This window comes from Entelurus aequoreus, linkage group LG15 (genome assembly GCF_033978785.1).
Source record: "Entelurus aequoreus isolate RoL-2023_Sb linkage group LG15, RoL_Eaeq_v1.1, whole genome shotgun sequence".
Classification (NCBI taxonomy): domain Eukaryota; kingdom Metazoa; phylum Chordata; class Actinopteri; order Syngnathiformes; family Syngnathidae; genus Entelurus; species Entelurus aequoreus.
The window spans coordinates 37,028,093-37,044,956 of NC_084745.1; the positions used below are offsets into that span (position 1 = coordinate 37,028,093).

The following is a 16,864-nucleotide window of genomic DNA, read 5'->3' on the forward strand; positions in this document are numbered from 1 at the left end:
CCCACGTGCGCGTTGAAGTCCCCCAGCAAGACTATGGAATCGCCTGCCGGCGCCCCATACAGGACCCCATGCAAGGTATCCAAGAAGGCTGAATACTCTGAACTCCTGTTTGGTGCGTATGCACAAACAACAGTCAGAGTTTTCCCCCCTCCAACCCTAAGGCGAAGGGAGGCGACCCTCTTGTCCACTGGGGTGAACTCCAACGTACAGGCACTCAGCCGGGGACTCGTGAGTATCCCCACACCCGCCTGTGCCCTCACACCCTGAGCAACTCCAGAAGTGAACAAGGTCCATCCCTTGTCCAGGAGTGTGGTTTCAGAGCCCTTGCTATGCGTAGAGGTAAGCCCCACCAGATCCAACCGGTAGCGCTCCACCTCTCGCACCAGCTCAGGCTCCTTCCCCACCAGCGTAGAGACGTTCCACGTCCCGAAAGTCAGCCTCTGCTGCCCCGAATTGGTCCGTCTGGAGCCTCCACTTTCACCGCCATCCACTTGGCAGCGCACCCGACCCCACTGGTTCCGACCGCGGGTGGTGGGCCCACGTGGCAGAGAAGATGGCGTGTCCACGTAGCTTCTTCGGGCTGTGCCCGGCCGGGCTCCGTGGCAAGCCCGGCCACCAGGCGCTCGCTGACGAGCCCTACCTCCGGGCCTAGCTCCGGAGGAGGGCCCCGGGCTTCCTCCGGGCCGGGTAACGCATCCTCTTTTAGTGTAGTTCATGGGGGGTATCGTAACCCTGATGGGGGGGGCATTCGGGTGCTACACCTTGCCCAAGGGTGACCCGGAACTATGTAAGGCAGGGGCGTTCAACTCCCTGAGGCTTAATACAAGCCCACATACCATTATCATTTTTGGTCTTTAACATTTTCCAGGCAAGGGACCCCTACCTAAACTGATCCAGAGAAGGACAGGGACACCCAACTAAAATTGTGATCGTGTTTTGAATTAAACTGGTCATAATGATACATTTTTATTGCGTAATAATGTACTAAAATATTCAAATAATACAGTATAAAGCTGCTAATTCCTGGCTGGCAACTGGCGTCTTAATCATTAGCTGGCAACTGGCACGCTAATTGCTAGATAATAACTAGCATGCTAATTGCTACCTGGCAACTAGCGCACTAATCGCGAGTTGCCAACCGCTGCGCTAATTACTAGCTGATGACTGACGTCCTAATTGTTTGTTGCAATTATAGCACTAATCTTAAATGCTAACGTAAATACTATACCAATAATATAAATGTTCATGTTTTTACAGTGAGTTGGGCGGCCATGCCACTGTCAGTTCTAAACTACACTACAATGTAATGGATCATTGTTAACGTATATTTAAAGACATTCAAATCTGTTGAAATATAGCAGGGGTTTATTAAAAAAAAGTAAAATCAACCAAAAATTTGACAACCCCACTGCAGAACCTCTGTGGACCCACTTGGAGGTCTGTTAACGACCTCTGCTGTAGTCCATTTCACCTGGTTAGCTTAAGTTTCCGAACACGCTGTCATCTGCACATGCTTTTAAACATACCCTCAGCTTGCATATTAACCCCTCGTTAGTTTTCTATATCCATTTAGTTTAAAAAAAAATTACCTCACCCATATTATTGTTGTTGTTTGGACCAAGCAGATAGGATTGTTTTAGCAAGGGAGAGGGTCAAAAAGGAGAGACTCTAAAGAGGCATTCAAATGGAGCGACATTAATTGGTGAGAAGGGGAGAGGGACATGACTCTGGATTGTGCTTTGTCTGCATGCTCCACTCGGGGCCGCTGCGTGTCCTGTCTGTTGGCGTTATCCTGTCTGTTGGCGTTAAGTCGAGAGCTTGCCTGAATGGATGCTTCACCAGACCTCTTCAAAGTTGTGCAGGCCTGATGAGGATGTGCATGAGAGACACAGAAAGAGAAGCCCAGTCAGCATTTTGAGCTTGCAGGCTGCTTGTGAAAGAGCAAGCTGTGCACACTTCAAACACGCCTGTAACCGTGTTGATGCAACATACACAAACGCCACAGTGACACTTCGTCTTTTTGTCAAAAGTCTTCACTGACTCCATACTGATTGACATTTTTTTTCCCAATTGCACGTTTCCAACTTTGCGTTACTTAAAGGACAGCACATCTTTCTGTGTGTTCTAGGTACAAGCGTGTCTTTTCTGTGGGAACCCACTGCATCACTACATACAACCCTACCACGCTAGAAGTAACAAATCAGGTAAACGATGGTTATTCAGTTAACATGGAGCGTGCCTTGCCTTTGGCTAATTAATTTTATTTTGTTTTGTGTCACGTGCCGCATCGCTAGTGGCCTTATGGAGACATCTGTGGAATCGGCCCGGTTGGAAAAGGCCAGGGAACAGAGTTTAATCTCACATTCCGAAAAGGCACCGGCAAGAAGTCTGAGACGCTCAAGTTCTCCACGGAGCATCGGACAGAGCTGCTCACAGAAGCGCTGGTGAGGACATGAATGCCTTTCAAATTAAACGCTAAATGAAATATTATTGAAGCAAAATGATTTGCAAATGTGGGTCTGTAACCCAATTTACGTGTCCGTGTACTAATGTGTGTGTCTGTATCTCAATGTGTGTGTGTGGCTTGCACGCACATGCGTGCATAATCAGTCACGTGTGCATTTTTTAAGTTGTCTATCCGTTTTCTGGTTTGTCTGTGGGTAAAAATAAAATATGTCTGTCCATATTTCCTGGATTTAATGTGACTTTTTGCTACGTTTCTGCCGTGACAGAGTTTTGTGTGCGCAATCATATTTTTGTGTGCGTATACAGATGTGTGTATTTGTAATGCAATCTGTGTCTCAGAGTTGTACAGTATGTGCGTAAAGAGATGTGTGTGTCTGTAATCAGATTTGTGTGAAGCAGGAACCCTCATTGGCTGTCTTTTTATATGTGACTTTTGGGACACTTCTGTCGCGTAAGAATTGTCTGTCTGTAACTTCACCTTGCCTTTCCCTATACTCACCACTAGTCAGCGCCTTTCACCCACCAACTCACACTCGTGTTGGTGTTGAAGCCAGGAACAATGGGCTTTCCATCACTTTATTCAATAAAAGTTCATGTTAAACAGTATCTTAGTTGTCAAAAGTATTTGGTACGCAAATAAGTTATCAGTAATGTCATGACATATAGCGGCCGAAACGATCGAATTTCCTCCGTCGGGGACGGGGCTCCCTTAGAGATAGGGTGACTATGTGTGAGATGCTCAGTCATTCGGGAGGAGTTAAAGCCGCTGCGTCTCCGCATTGAGAGAAGCCACTTGTTTTGAGCATCTGGACCCCTGGGCGCCCCCATGGGGAGGTGTTTTGGGCACGTCCGACCAGTAGGAAGCCACGGGGAAGACCCTGGGTCTCATATGTAGTCACCCTATCCCTAAGGAAGCCCCGCCCCTGAGGGAGAAAATGCGATAATTTTGGCTGCTCTATGTCATAAAATTACTTGTAACTTATTAGACTACAAAATACTTCTGACAACTACTGCTAAAACATGAACTTTTGTTTACATGAAGTGTTGGAAAGTCCATTGTTCTTTGCTTCAACACGAGCATGAGTGGGTGTAAGGCGATAAACTAGTGGTGAGTATAGGGAAAGGCAAGGTGAAGTTACAGACAGACAACTCTTTTTACAAGTTTGGGTCGCTGCACAGACAGACAACTCTTAAACGGCAGAAGTGTCGCAAAAGTCACATGGAAAAAGACAGCCAAGCTAAAAAAAAAATTACGCGCATACAACTCTTAGACACAGACTGCATTACAAATACGATTACACACATCTGAATATTCACACACTAATATGATTACGCCCGCACAACTCTTTCATGGCAGAAACGCAGCAAAACGTCACGTGTAAAAAGACAGCCAATCGAGAAAATACGAAGAGACAGATTTTTTTTAACCACAGACAAATCATAAATAAAGACAGACAACCTAAAAGGTGCTGATTACACGCACACACATAAAGATACAGACACACACTAGTACACAGACACGTGAATTGGATTACAGACGCACAGATTTAGATACGCATTTGCAAAAAAAAAAATTCTAAAATAAGACTTCCATAAACACTTTACGTAAGCTTTGTCTGTGATCGCCAGCTTCTCTAAGGGTTTCTTTCATTCGCAGAGATTTCGAACAGAGTTTTCAGAGGGAAAAATAACTGGCAGGGTAAGTACAAAGATATGTTGTTGTACAGTTATGGCGAATCAGGTTGTCAAATTGAATAACACACCAGGGCCATGCACTTTTTAAGAAAATACACATTACTCTTGAAAAAGCATACCTATTCATTTACTTTGTTTATTTCACATTATATGGTTTGGCTGCCCCCTTTTATAAATGGCCTTTTTAGGGTGCGCGTCATGCTAATTAAGTAGAAGGCTGTGGAAGGGGTGGGAGCAAGCCGGCGTGGTGTACGATAGTGCCGTAATGCTGTAGCATAATCCAGGCTATATCTTTATAGATGACAAAGAAGATTAGTGTAATAGCTAATAATATATGTTATTAATATAGAAGTAATGTATTTTGACAGTATGCTGAGGGCCAATATAAAAATAGCTGTAAAGCCAGGCAATCCTTAAAGGGGACCTGTTACGCGAAACCAACTTTTCTTACAGATTGGTACCTGTTTTTGTGTATTTGGGATCTGCCTAAGTCCCGAAAATTTGAAATCAAACCATGGAGGCATTGCGGAGATACTTATAAAACAATCTTGCCTTCTTTCATTATTTCGCCAAACAAATCGTTGTGAATTTGCCCAATGTGTGCCGTTTTTTCCCAGTTAATGATGTCAGCGGATATCTCCATATATGGGTTAAACTTACCCAAAGTGCTTTGTGTGAGTCCGCCATTGTAGTCCGACGCTGTAGTCAATGAGCTCCTTCTTTTTCTCTTTCCTCTTGTTGTAGGGCAGTCTGGCTCGTACATGCACATGCATCCTCTGCTGTTGCTGTTTCTAATACATAGTAGGGTATATTTCAAACTTGTATCTGTCAGTAGAATAGCTATCGAAGCGCTAAAACTACAACATTGCTGATGGGGAGAAGACGCAGTCAAAGTGGAGGCATGTAAATAAGACCGCCCACTAAACGGTGCATCCTGAAAATACGGTCAGAAACTGTCAGAATCTGTTAAACATAATCTATGCACAATTTTGACTAAATAACCAACATTACATGTTATGTTAACCACAAGGAAGTGTTTTACATGTAGAAACAAATCATAAAATTACCCCTTTAGCATTTCCACTGGTTCGCACCTTAGTTTGGAATTGCAACAAAATGTATTGGTGTTTTCCTTAGCCCATGCTCCAAAAACGCTTGCCTTACGCCTTATCTCTTCCCCAGCGTTACAACTGCTACAAGCATCATTGGAGTGACACGCGGAAGCCTGTGAATTTGGAAGTGACGCCGGGTGGGATTGACCAAATTGACCCTCACACCAACAGGGTGCTGTGTTCTTATGACTACCGCAATGTGGAGGGCTTTGTGGAAACCTCCGACTACCAGGGAGGATTCGGCATTCTTTATGGCGGCTTCAGCAGGCTGGTGTGTGCTTGGAGTCATCGGAACGCTCATTTGTTTGCCTGATAAATTCATGCAGATGTCTTTTTACCTCACTCGCAGCATCTGTTTGCCTCTGAGCATCGAGATGACATCATCCGCAGTGCCATAGAGCATGCTGGGAACTTCATCGGGATCACACTGCGGCTTAGGAAGGAGGCCCTGACCTTCGAGGGCTTCTTCACGGACAGGCTGGGGAAGTACAGCTCAGACGAGAGCATCACGTCGCTGGCTGAGTTTGTGGTGCAGAAAATAACCCCACGCCACCCGGTCAGGATGTTCTCACTAGTTTTGCCGGTTGGCAGGATGTCTTCAAATTATCTGAAGTGGGGCCTTTGGTATCTTTCAGGAGCCCGTTAAGCGCATTTTGGCCTTGACTGAGACGTGTTTGGTGGAGAGAGACCCAGCGTCCTACAACATTGTCACCGTCAAACCATTTGAAGAGGTGAGGTTTTTGTTTGCGTAACGTCACTTTATTATGCATGAATGTTAAACGCTTGAATAAAAGGGCTTCAATCCGCACAATTCTCTTGCCTCCCTCATACCTCGCAGGTGTTTGCGCTCATCTGCGATGCGAATAACCCTCAGGTGTTTACAGTGGAATTCATCAGAGGCCAGATAAGAAAGTTCTCCTCCACAGAACGGTAAACACACTTTTTATGTATTTTTATTGATTGTGTAGCATAAGTGGAGATACATACTCAAACCTCAAACCCAAGCGGTCACTATTGCTGTATTTAATTTGCCACACTTACACTTAGCATTTTGAGTGCATTTGTATTAGGGGTGTCCAAAGTGAGGCCCTAGGGCCAAAATGGCCCATAGCTAATTTTACAAGGGCCCACGACACAATCCTTAGCATTCTGATATTAGCATGCTAGATTTTTTGATATTTTGGCTGGAATACACTTGAGCGTCAAATATTTTGTTACTTGATGAATGATACCTGTTAGCATGTTAACGTTAATATGGTAGCTTTTTTTTTAGCCAGGTTTATAGGTGTATATACCTCAGTCGTATGTTGGTTCTAGATGCATGCTAATGTTAAAACCATTTTATTTTCATGTACACACCTCAGAGTAATATATTTTGGTATTTAATGCATGCTACCATTAGCATGCTAGCTTTTTTAGTTAATTTAGCAGGTATACACCTCTGTGTCATATATTTTGGTATTTACCTAATTCTAACTGCAAGCATGCTATTGTTAGCATGTTAGCATGCTAAATGTTAGCATTCACACAATTTTTTACCCAATTTGCATTTTCCAATTCTTTGAAAAATATCTACATATTGTACTGCTTTTGAAGGTGAAAACTACTAAAACGTCCCCCGCATTCTTTGATTTGTCAGTCTGTGGCCCTCAGTGGAAAAAGTTTGGGCACCCTTGATTTTTACGCTTTCAGTACACTCTTAACGTTGCTCTTAACATGCACGCCAAATGGTGAATGTGTCGCAATGGACACTAACTACTAAAGGTGGGAATCTATGGGCACCTCACGATTCGATTGCGATTACAATTCAGGAGCTACGATTCGATTAAAAATGGATTATTAATGCATCTTTAATTTATGTATATTAATGCAGTTTCACATTTCTTTTTGTTACACTGAATTAGCGTTTATCACTTGCGACTTAAATAAACAATTCATTTGGAATAAGAAACAGTTAGGTAAATTCCCACATTTATTGAATTAATGAAAATATGTGCAAAACTGGAACATAAGTGACAAAAAATAAAGAAGCTGGTCGGATCTCTCGGTGAGGTGGCTCGCTGCAGTCAGCCACATTTTAGAACTGTCTGCATTACTTTATTTACAATAAATAAATAGATTATTGACGTTTACTAATCGATTTTATAATCGTCCATGTCTGACTTGCGATGCATCTAAAAATCAATTACAAACCCTGTTTCCATATGAGTTGGGAAATTGTGTTAGATGTAAATATAAACGGAATACAATGATTTGCAAATCCTTTTCAACCCATATTCAATTGAATGCACTACAAAGACAAGATATTTGATGTTCGAACTCATAAACTTTATTTTTTTTTGCAAATAATAATTAACTTAGAATTTCATGGCTGCAACACGTGCCAAAGTAGTTGGGAAAGGGCATGTTCACCACTGTGTTACATGGCCTTTCCTTTTAACAACACTCAGTAAACGTTTGGGAACTGAGGAGACACATTTTTTAAGCTTTCAGGTGGAATTCTTTCCCATTCTTGCTTGATGTACAGCTTAAGTTGTTCAACAGTCCAGGGGTCTCCGTTGTGGTATTTTAGGCTTCATAATGCGCCACACATTTTCAATGGGAGACAGGTCAGGACTTCAGGCAGGCCAGTCTAGTACCCGCACTCTTTGACTATGAAGCCACATTGATGTAACACGTGGCTTGGCATTGTCTTGCTGAAATAAGCAGGGGCGTCCATGGTAACGTTGCTTGGATGGCAACATATGTTGCTCCAAAACCTGTATGTACCTTTCAGCATTAATGGCACCTTCACAGATGTGTAAGTTACCCATGTCTTGGGCACTAATACACCCCCATACCATCACAGATGCTGGCTTTTCAACTTTGCGCCTATAACAATCCGGATGGTTCTTTTCCTCTTTGGTCCGGAGGACACGACGTCCACAGTTTCCAAAAACAATTTGAAATGTGGACTCGTCAGACCACAGAACACTTTTCCACTTTGTATCAGTCCACCTTAGATGAGCTCAGGCCCAGCGAAGCCGACGGCGTTTCTGGGTGTTGTTGATAAACGGTTTTCGCCTTGCATAGGAGAGTTTTAACTTGCACTTACAGATGTAGCGACCAACTGTAGTTACTGACAGTGGGTTTCTGAAGTGTTCCTGAGCCCATGTGGTGATATCCTTTACACACTGATGTCGCTTGTTGATGCAGTACAGCCTGAGGGATCGAAGGTCACAGGCTTAGCTGCTTATGTGCAGTGATTTCTCCAGATTCTCTGAACCCTTTGATGATACTACGGACCTTAGATGGTGAAATCCCTAAATTCCTTGCAATAGCTGGTTGAGAAGGGTTTTTCTTAAACTGTTCAACAATTTGCTCACACATTTGTTGACAAAGTGGTGACCCTCACCCCATCGTTGTTTGTGAATGACTGAGCATTTCATGGAATCTACTTTTATACCCAACCCACCTGTTCCCAATTTGCATGTTCACCTGTGGGATGTTCCAAATAAGTGTTTGATGAGCATTCCTCAACTTTATCAGTATTTATTGCCACCTTTCCCAACTTCTTTGTCACGTGTTGCTGGCATCAAATTCTAAAGTTAGTGATTATTTGCAAAGAAAAAAAATGTTTATCAGTTAGAACATCAAATATGTTGTCTTTGTAGCATATTCAACAGAATATGGGTTGAAAATGATTTGCAAATCATTGTATTCTGTTTATATTTACATCTAACAACAATTTCCCAACTCATATGGAAACGGGGTTTGTATTTCCCCCACCTCTACTAACTGCTTTCAGTCATTGCCGTTTTGGTGACATTTACAATGCAATTTAATTGTAAATTGCAATTTACAGTTAAAAAAGAAAGCAGATTAATATGATCATTGTCTTTTTCGGTATGTGTGGAACAACCATAATCTATTTAGGACAGCGCATTCAGAATTTGTGTCCTCATCAACTGAGTATGCAGTCTACATAGTATACTTCTTGAAGTATTCCATTCTCTATATGTGCACTCCTGCAGGGACTCTTTGCTGGCCAGCTTGCTCGATGGAGTCCGTGCGTCGGGCAACAGGGACGTGTGCGTCAAGATGGCCCCTACTCGGCGGGGCCAACGTTGGGGACTCTTGAGCATGCCCGTCGACGAAGAGGTGGAGAGCCTGCATCTCAAATTCCTGGCAGCACCTCCGAGTGAGTCTCATCAGATTAATTAGGAGTGCGAGGGATGATGCAATGATGAATGAAGGTGGAGTTGTGACCTGATTTCTGCCTCTGGTGACTCGAGTTTGATGTTGACTTTCGGTTGAAGCTGCTCAGAATGACTTTGTAACACAATATTGCATTTAAACGGACCGACTCACTAATTACCTACTTTTTTTTTTCAGATGGAAACTTTGCCGATGCGGTATTCCGATTTAACGCCAACATATCCTACAGTGGAGTGCTACATGCAGTAACACAAGATGTGAGTGTGTAATGTCTGCCCATGTGATGTTCGTGCTTGTTAATGGTTAATGTTAATTTTTCTCTTTATGTTCAGGGTCTTTTCTCAGAGAACAAAGAGAAGCTCATCAACAACGCCATCCTGGCTCTTCTGACGCAGGAGGCAGAGTTGCCCTCGCTCAATGCTGAGCTGGAGAGTCACTTCCAGGCCATCCGGCGCCTGGTGGCTTCCAAAGCTGGCTTCCAGGCCTTCACACAGCTGCCTAAGTAAGGGTTGCGGCGGGCAGTCCCACCTTGTTGAGTGCGCTCTTTGTCGAGCTGCTGGTAACTGGCATGCTCTGTCATTCCAAGGTCTGGTCACGGGTCTGGACTCACAGACGGAACGTAAATATGAATCCATACATCTCAGTCTACCCGGCATCCGTTTTGCTTTTGCCTGTTCTTTTCTCCTGCGCTCCTTCACTCAATACAGTTTTTTTTGCATCTCTTTTCTGATATTGAGGCATGCACATCAGAAGGACGGTTCTGGTCGATTTGTCAACCTCAATTTGTCAACTTTTTTTCCCCCTCTCTTTTAATTTTGTCTCTGTCTTTTTGGGTCACTGAGATGTATGACATGATGTGTATTGACTTATTCTTTTATTTTAGAAATGTACAGTTGCAGACAAGCCAGAACTGTTTAATCCTGAAAATAATTGATTGAAGAGCGCCAAAAAAATGAGCAACATAAACAAAAGTGCATTGTAGCATTACACTTCTTTTTTTTTTTAGTAACTCACTATTACTCTGGTGATTATCTACATTATGCTGGTTGCTGTTCTAATACATTACAAAGACAATATTAACCTTAACTGCATATTGATGTGTTGCAGGTTCAGGGAAAAGTTAGGAGTAAAGACTGTCAAAGCTTTAAAGAGGAACAACAACGGTGTGACACACGCTGCTATCGACATGCTCTGCGCCCTGATGTGTGTAAGTAAAACCTAATAATTATTTATACACTTAAACACCAGTCTCAAGTCTCTGAAGACCGCCTTCTTTCTCCATCAAGCCCATGCATGACGACTATGACCTAAGACAGGAGCAACTCAACAAAGCATCTCTACTGTCTTCTAAAAAGTTCCTGGAAAACCTCCTGGAAAAATTCATTACCAATGTTGTAAGTCTTTTTCTGGTGTGGTCAAGATATTTTGTGTTGATTATTCAATTTACAAAACCACATTTTTGTCTTTTTTTTGTTATCCAGGACCATGGAACAGGGGCTTTGGTCATCAGCTCCCTATTGGATTTTTTAACGTTTGCTCTGTGCGCCCCTTACAGTGAAACCACTGAGGGCCAACAGTTTGACATGCTGCTTGAGATGGTGGCCTCCAACGGACGCACGCTCTTTAAACTCTTCCAGGTCTGGGATGTATTCTGCCAAATAGTTCTTTTAAAAATATATACAGTGGGACCTAGATTTACGGACTTAATTGGTTCTTCAACAGGGTTCGGAAATCAAAAAGTTTGTAAATTGAAGCACATTTCTCCATAAAAAAACAATGTAAATATGAATAATAGTTGTCAGCCTCGATAAAAGTCCATATTTTAGTGCTATACAGTACTGTATATATAAAAAAACACAACAAGGGGGTGATGGAGCAAGTTTCTCTTTTTTTACCAAGTCAAAACAACGACAACAAGCTGTTGCCCTCTGTATGTGCTGTTTTGCCAACACGTGCACACACACACACAAGTAACATTTGGTGCCCTCAAAATGATCAGAAGTCACAAAAGTCCTTAATTTTAACTATATTGCTACAATAAAACAGTTTAAAAAGTAAAACACACTTACATTGGGAAAGGAGACATGGGGAGAACAGAGGAAGTGGAGGGTAGGGTACGTGAAGAGGCGCTCTTCTCCGCCGCTGTGAAATAGATCTAATACTTAATCATTTTTTCCTGGAAAATCCAGTGTCATCACAATTAAAAGTTGCTATGGTATGAAGCCTGCTTCGATGATTCTTCCATACTTGTGAGCGCCATTAATGTATTCTTTGCCAATAGTCTTTTTTTTTTTTTTTAACCACAGCAATTTTCTTTCTTCCACGCTGGTCTGTTTTTTGGGGGAGGACTCAATTGTGTTAGCAAAATGGACAAAACTCATCAAAAGCCGAAAAACACAGAAAAGGCAGGCTGAAGCGCTGAGAAGTGACTCCGAGGGCTTTGCCTCCCCAACAATGTTGCGCTCTGCTTTTTGCCTGCAGGCGGGAAACAAAATAAATTAATGAATTTATTGACAGAGACATGGTTTACACACAGAGGCATATTTGGCGCGTTCTAAAAGTTTGTAAATCGAATAATTCGCAAATAGAGGGCTTTGTAGGTCGAGGTTCCACTGTATGTATAATACAAGTGCCCAAAATTCATTCATTTTCCATATCTTTAGCATCCCTCTATGGCGATTGTGAAAGGCGCTGGGCTAGTAATGAAAGCCATTATTGAGGTAAAGTGATATTTTTTTACTTTTTAGTGCACTTCTTCTGTGTCATCACTTGCCAATACTGGTTTACATTCAGGAAGGGGACAAGGAAATCGCCACCAAAATGCAAGAGCTAGCTTTAAGTGAGGGGGCTCTTCCTCGGCATCTGCACACTTCCTTGTTTACCATCAGCATGGACCAGAGGATGCTCACCAACAGGTCTGATTGAAACATGCACGCACAATAATACAATTTACCAGAATTTATGCATGAGAGTGATGTTAGCAGTGTTAGCAAAGCAGCTCTTTTATTGTACCAATTAGACAGTTGAGTCGTCATCTTGTTGGTCTGTGGACCGCAGAAAACCCTGTCGCCATGAACCTCCTCAAAAGAATATTGGTAAGGCTTTCATTTGTGAGAAATGATCGGGTCATACTTATACCTCAGCATTTTATCAGACAGCTAAACCACACCATGCTCACTTTTTAGCCAACGGGCCTGCTAGCTTACATGGACAGTCCTGATGCAGTGCCGGAGAAAGACATGGATCGAATGCACGTCAGGGATAACGTGAAACTTGCTACGGTAACTTAACAAACACATACATATGACACAAGAAGCCTCTTCTGCTTGCCTCGTTTAATAGTATTTTTCCCACCTTCGTAGGACCTTCTCAACCGAAACAAGGTCCCTGAGTGGCAGCGGATAGCCGGCAAAGCAGCCAAAGAGGTGGAGAAGTTTGCCAAGGAGAAGGCAGACATAGTTCTCATGCACTGGAGGGATAAGATGGGCATTGCACAGAAGGAGGTGTGCCTGTTTTGAGTTATTATTGTCAACTCAGGCCTCTTGAACAGTTGAGGCAATATCCAAACACTTGAAACACAGAAATATTCCACAACCACACTCGATCACACACACACCAACACTATAAAACACTTGCAGTGGGAAAATGCTGCAATCAAACACTCAACACTGGCTGCAGGATAAGAAAAAATGCTAAAGAATAATGGTGCAAATGCCGAAAACATACCAAAACCCTGAAAACCCAATTGCCTGAGAGAAATGCTGTAGGTTCATGGAACAAAACGGAGGTTAGCCAGGCTACTACAGGTGCCAGACCTGAGGGATATTCATCTTAAAAACATAATATTTTACACATCCCTCAGAATTCCCTGGTGGCATGGCAAACTTCTGTTTTGTTCTGTAAAATTGCAGCATTTCTCTTATGCAGTTTTTTGGGGGTGGTGTGTGTTTTTGGCATCAGCAACATTTTTTTATTTTATTTTTTAAGCTGCAGCGTTTATGTGATTGCAGCATTTTAGATTTTCATCTTTTAACTGTTTCATGTGCTTTATTTTGGATCATTTCTGTGTTTAGAACGTTTAGATGTTGCTTCGTGTTTGCCCTTATTGGCCACTATAATTGTGCATGTGTTGTAGCAGGGTTGTTCAAAGTGCAACCCAGTGGCACTCATTTTTTCTGGACTTTTCATACTGTAAAAATAAAATAAATTTATACTAATGAGATGTACTATAGGATATTACACTAAATTGGTTTGTCACCTATTACAAAAACTAGAATGTTTTGTTTAGACAGTTTAGCATGAATTGATCTACAGTAGGTATCTTCAATGCACAAATTATAAAAGCACTCCCCAAGTTTACTGCAAGGAACAACAAGAAAAATAATCTGTATGTTGTCTCTGCCCCGCCTCTCCCTTCCCCTCGTCCTGTCTTTTCTGTTTTGTCTGTTGTCAAACATTGTAGCAGGACAGAAATAACCTGGTGAGTAGGCCTAACCGACGGAATCCTTGCTGTTTGCCATGTTTCCTCTCATGCGTGCACTCTTTTCATCCAAGCGTTCGTTCTTCCATCCTCATTAATAAGCATCTTTTACACTCAGAGTTCTCTAAAAACATACTGACTCAATGCTTAAAATCTGTATAATAACTGGAGGATAAAAAGAAAAAAGTAACAGGTTGTCGATAAATGTAGAGCACTTAAAATTGACTCAAGTAAACACTGTATATATCAGATATTGTTTTTCAATCTAGCTTTATTGCGTTGATGTATTTGGGCCTCAGAGACTTTTGAAGTTGGTGTTTCCTAACTTGTTCTTATATTTGCACATTGGAGACATTGTTTTGGTACTACTTGCCCTCTTTATATTCTCTTTGTTTTTGTCATTGTGCATTGCACTCTGGTGTCGCCATCTTAAAATGTCTGTCTTTTTTTTTTATAAGTTGTCCATTTCCTCTCTGTTCTATCAGCTGTTTTGGACACATTTGAGATATTTTGCAGTGCAACAGAAGCAAAGTATTGGTTGTTGTTGCAGAATCCCAATCAAAAGCCAGTCATCCTGAGAAAAAGACGACAGCGAATCAAGATCGAAGCCAACTGGGAGCTTTTTTACTACAGGTACGAACAGTCTCTTTTTTTGACTTTTTGAAGATGCATATTGTGAAAATATAATTAATTCATTATTAGATTAATATATACTGCGCAAAAATGATTAGCTCTGTCACCTGTAAGAAAAACTAAAACGTCAATGTTTTTATTCAGATAGCTTAGCATTTATTGACCTGTACAGCATTGGTTTAGCATCTTTAACGTTCAAAACAAATCCACTTTCATCTTTTATTTTCTGTGTAAAAATGTGTTATAGTGGAAAGTTAGAATATAGTACCAGTTTGTGATGTCCACTTTCCAAATGTTGTACTTGTCAAGATTCCAGCTGGACCATGCACGTTCCAACCTGATCTGGAATCTAAAAACAAGGGAGGAGCTGCGGGACGCTCTCGAAGGGGAGATGCGCGCCTTCAACGTGGACCGTGAGCTTGGCAATGCCACCATCATCTCCTGGAACCACCAGGAGTTTGAGGTTAATGCAGATCCCAAAGGTGTACTATTAACTGGACTTTCTATCATTTTTCTTTAATCATTTTGTCTGCCTGTATACTTTTACAGGTTAAATATGAGTGCCTTTCTGATGAAATCAAGATAGGTGACTATTATTTGCGCCTCCTGCTGGAGGAGGATGAAAATGCGGAATCCAGTGCCATCAAAAGATCGTAAGATAACTAACATTTCTGCTCCGCACTCGATCGGAAGTGTTTGACTTTGGTTTCTCGTTCTTCCACACATAGGTACGAGTTCTTCAACGAGCTCTACCACCGCTTTCTGCTAACACCCAAAGTCACGATGAAGTGCCTTTGCTTACAGGCGCTAACAATAGTCTATGGCAAGTGCTTCGAAGAGATCGGTCCCTTCGCAGACACCAAATATATCGTGGGCATGCTGGACCGCGTGAGTGCAGCTGGCTAACATTTTAAGATACTTGCTGTGTTTCGACGTCCATTTTGTTATGTGAAGATGTGTTTGTGTGTGTTTGCAGTGCACTGACAAAGTGGAAAGAGACAGACTCATCCACTTCTTGAACAAACTAATTCTCAACAAGGTATGTACTAATAAGGCTTCTTTCTTTCTCGGCGATAAGGATTTGTACAGATTTATTCTAATCAGAAACTTTTGTGCTGCAGAAAAACGTAAAAGATATAATGGACTCTAACGGGGTCCGAATTCTAGTGGACTTGCTCACCTTGGCCCATCTGCATACCAGCAGAGCTACTGTGCCACTTCAGGTAAACATGGAGCTTTGCCCTCATATGTCCACTTATATTTCTGACTTTAAAAACACAAGGTGTGATTTAACAACTGGTGTGTTACATGCAGAGCAACGTCTTGGAAGCAGCACCAGACATGAAAAGAGAGAGTGAGAAGGAGTGGTACTTTGGAAATGCTGACAAAGAAAGAAGAGGACCTTTCAGTTTTGAAGAGGTATGCATTCTCTTTGCCATACTTTTGAAACCTTTCACAGAAAAACCTTTTGAGAAAGCACTGATACAATTAACCATAATATGGTAATTTACGAATGAGAGTGGTATGGTGTTAGAGGGTTGGTCTTGAACTGGCTAAGAAGCTACCTAACCAACAGGGAGCAATACGTGAAGCTAGGTGAACACACTGGACATCTAGTGTTAAATATATATTGCGGCGTACCCCAGGGATCAATTTTGGGACCAAAATGGATTAATCTCTATAAAAACGACATTTGTAAAGGTATGAAGGACTTAAAGTTAGTATTATTTGCTGACAACAAGACTCTGTTTTGTTCACAAGAGACCTCAAATAAGCTAATACAAATCATAACAGAAGACATGAACAAATCATATAATCGGTTTGACAAACACAGAATATATTTGAATATCAGTAAAAATTTAAATAAAGCTATTTGGTAACAGTGGAAGAGAAAGTCAAACACAAATACAAATGGACGACGTTGACATTGACAGGGGGAAAACAAATCTAACTTTTGGGTGTAAAAGTAGATGATAAAATTAACTGGAAATGTCATATACAACTATACAACATAAGGTGTCAAGAAATGTGTCAATAATGTATAAAGCTAAATATGTTCTAAACAAAAAATCACTTGTTAATGTTCCCATATCTGAGTTATTGTATAGAAATACAGGGAAATAACAAAAAAAAAACCTATGTATTCACTAACAGTGTTACAAAAAGGTTAGTTAGAATAATACATACCTACTCAGCGGCCTAGTGGTTAGAGTGTCCGCCCTGAGATTGGTAGGTTGTGAGTTCAAACCCCGGCTGAGTCATACCAAAGACTATAAAAATG

At 41.8% G+C, this 16,864-nt stretch overlaps 1 protein-coding gene across 3 annotated transcripts in view; it reads left to right on the plus strand.

The window, feature by feature from the left end:
* The window catches only part of LOC133630105 (dnaJ homolog subfamily C member 13-like), a 39,075-nt gene that overhangs the window by 7,912 nt on the left and 14,299 nt on the right, over positions 1-16,864 (plus strand). For 2 of the 3 annotated variants that reach the window (XM_062021417.1, XM_062021415.1), the window contains exons 3-29: positions 2,129-2,204; positions 2,295-2,444; positions 4,124-4,165; positions 5,344-5,544; positions 5,623-5,829; positions 5,909-6,004; positions 6,112-6,203; positions 9,287-9,453; positions 9,648-9,727; positions 9,803-9,972; positions 10,057-10,089; positions 10,578-10,677; positions 10,757-10,864; positions 10,952-11,107; positions 12,134-12,190; positions 12,264-12,385; positions 12,490-12,565; positions 12,656-12,751; positions 12,833-12,973; positions 13,933-13,950; positions 14,501-14,583; positions 14,893-15,046; positions 15,133-15,236; positions 15,312-15,471; positions 15,560-15,622; positions 15,705-15,806; positions 15,898-16,002. In XM_062021417.1, coding sequence (XP_061877401.1) covers positions 2,129-2,204; positions 2,295-2,444; positions 4,124-4,165; positions 5,344-5,544; positions 5,623-5,829; positions 5,909-6,004; positions 6,112-6,203; positions 9,287-9,453; positions 9,648-9,727; positions 9,803-9,972; positions 10,057-10,089; positions 10,578-10,677; positions 10,757-10,864; positions 10,952-11,107; positions 12,134-12,190; positions 12,264-12,385; positions 12,490-12,565; positions 12,656-12,751; positions 12,833-12,973; positions 13,933-13,950; positions 14,501-14,583; positions 14,893-15,046; positions 15,133-15,236; positions 15,312-15,471; positions 15,560-15,622; positions 15,705-15,806; positions 15,898-16,002 — 2,959 coding nt within the window. The remainder of the gene's footprint in view (positions 1-2,128; positions 2,205-2,294; positions 2,445-4,123; positions 4,166-5,343; positions 5,545-5,622; positions 5,830-5,908; positions 6,005-6,111; positions 6,204-9,286; positions 9,454-9,647; positions 9,728-9,802; positions 9,973-10,056; positions 10,090-10,577; positions 10,678-10,756; positions 10,865-10,951; positions 11,108-12,133; positions 12,191-12,263; positions 12,386-12,489; positions 12,566-12,655; positions 12,752-12,832; positions 12,974-13,932; positions 13,951-14,500; positions 14,584-14,892; positions 15,047-15,132; positions 15,237-15,311; positions 15,472-15,559; positions 15,623-15,704; positions 15,807-15,897; positions 16,003-16,864) is intronic. The other variant, XM_062021416.1, reaches the window with a different exon arrangement.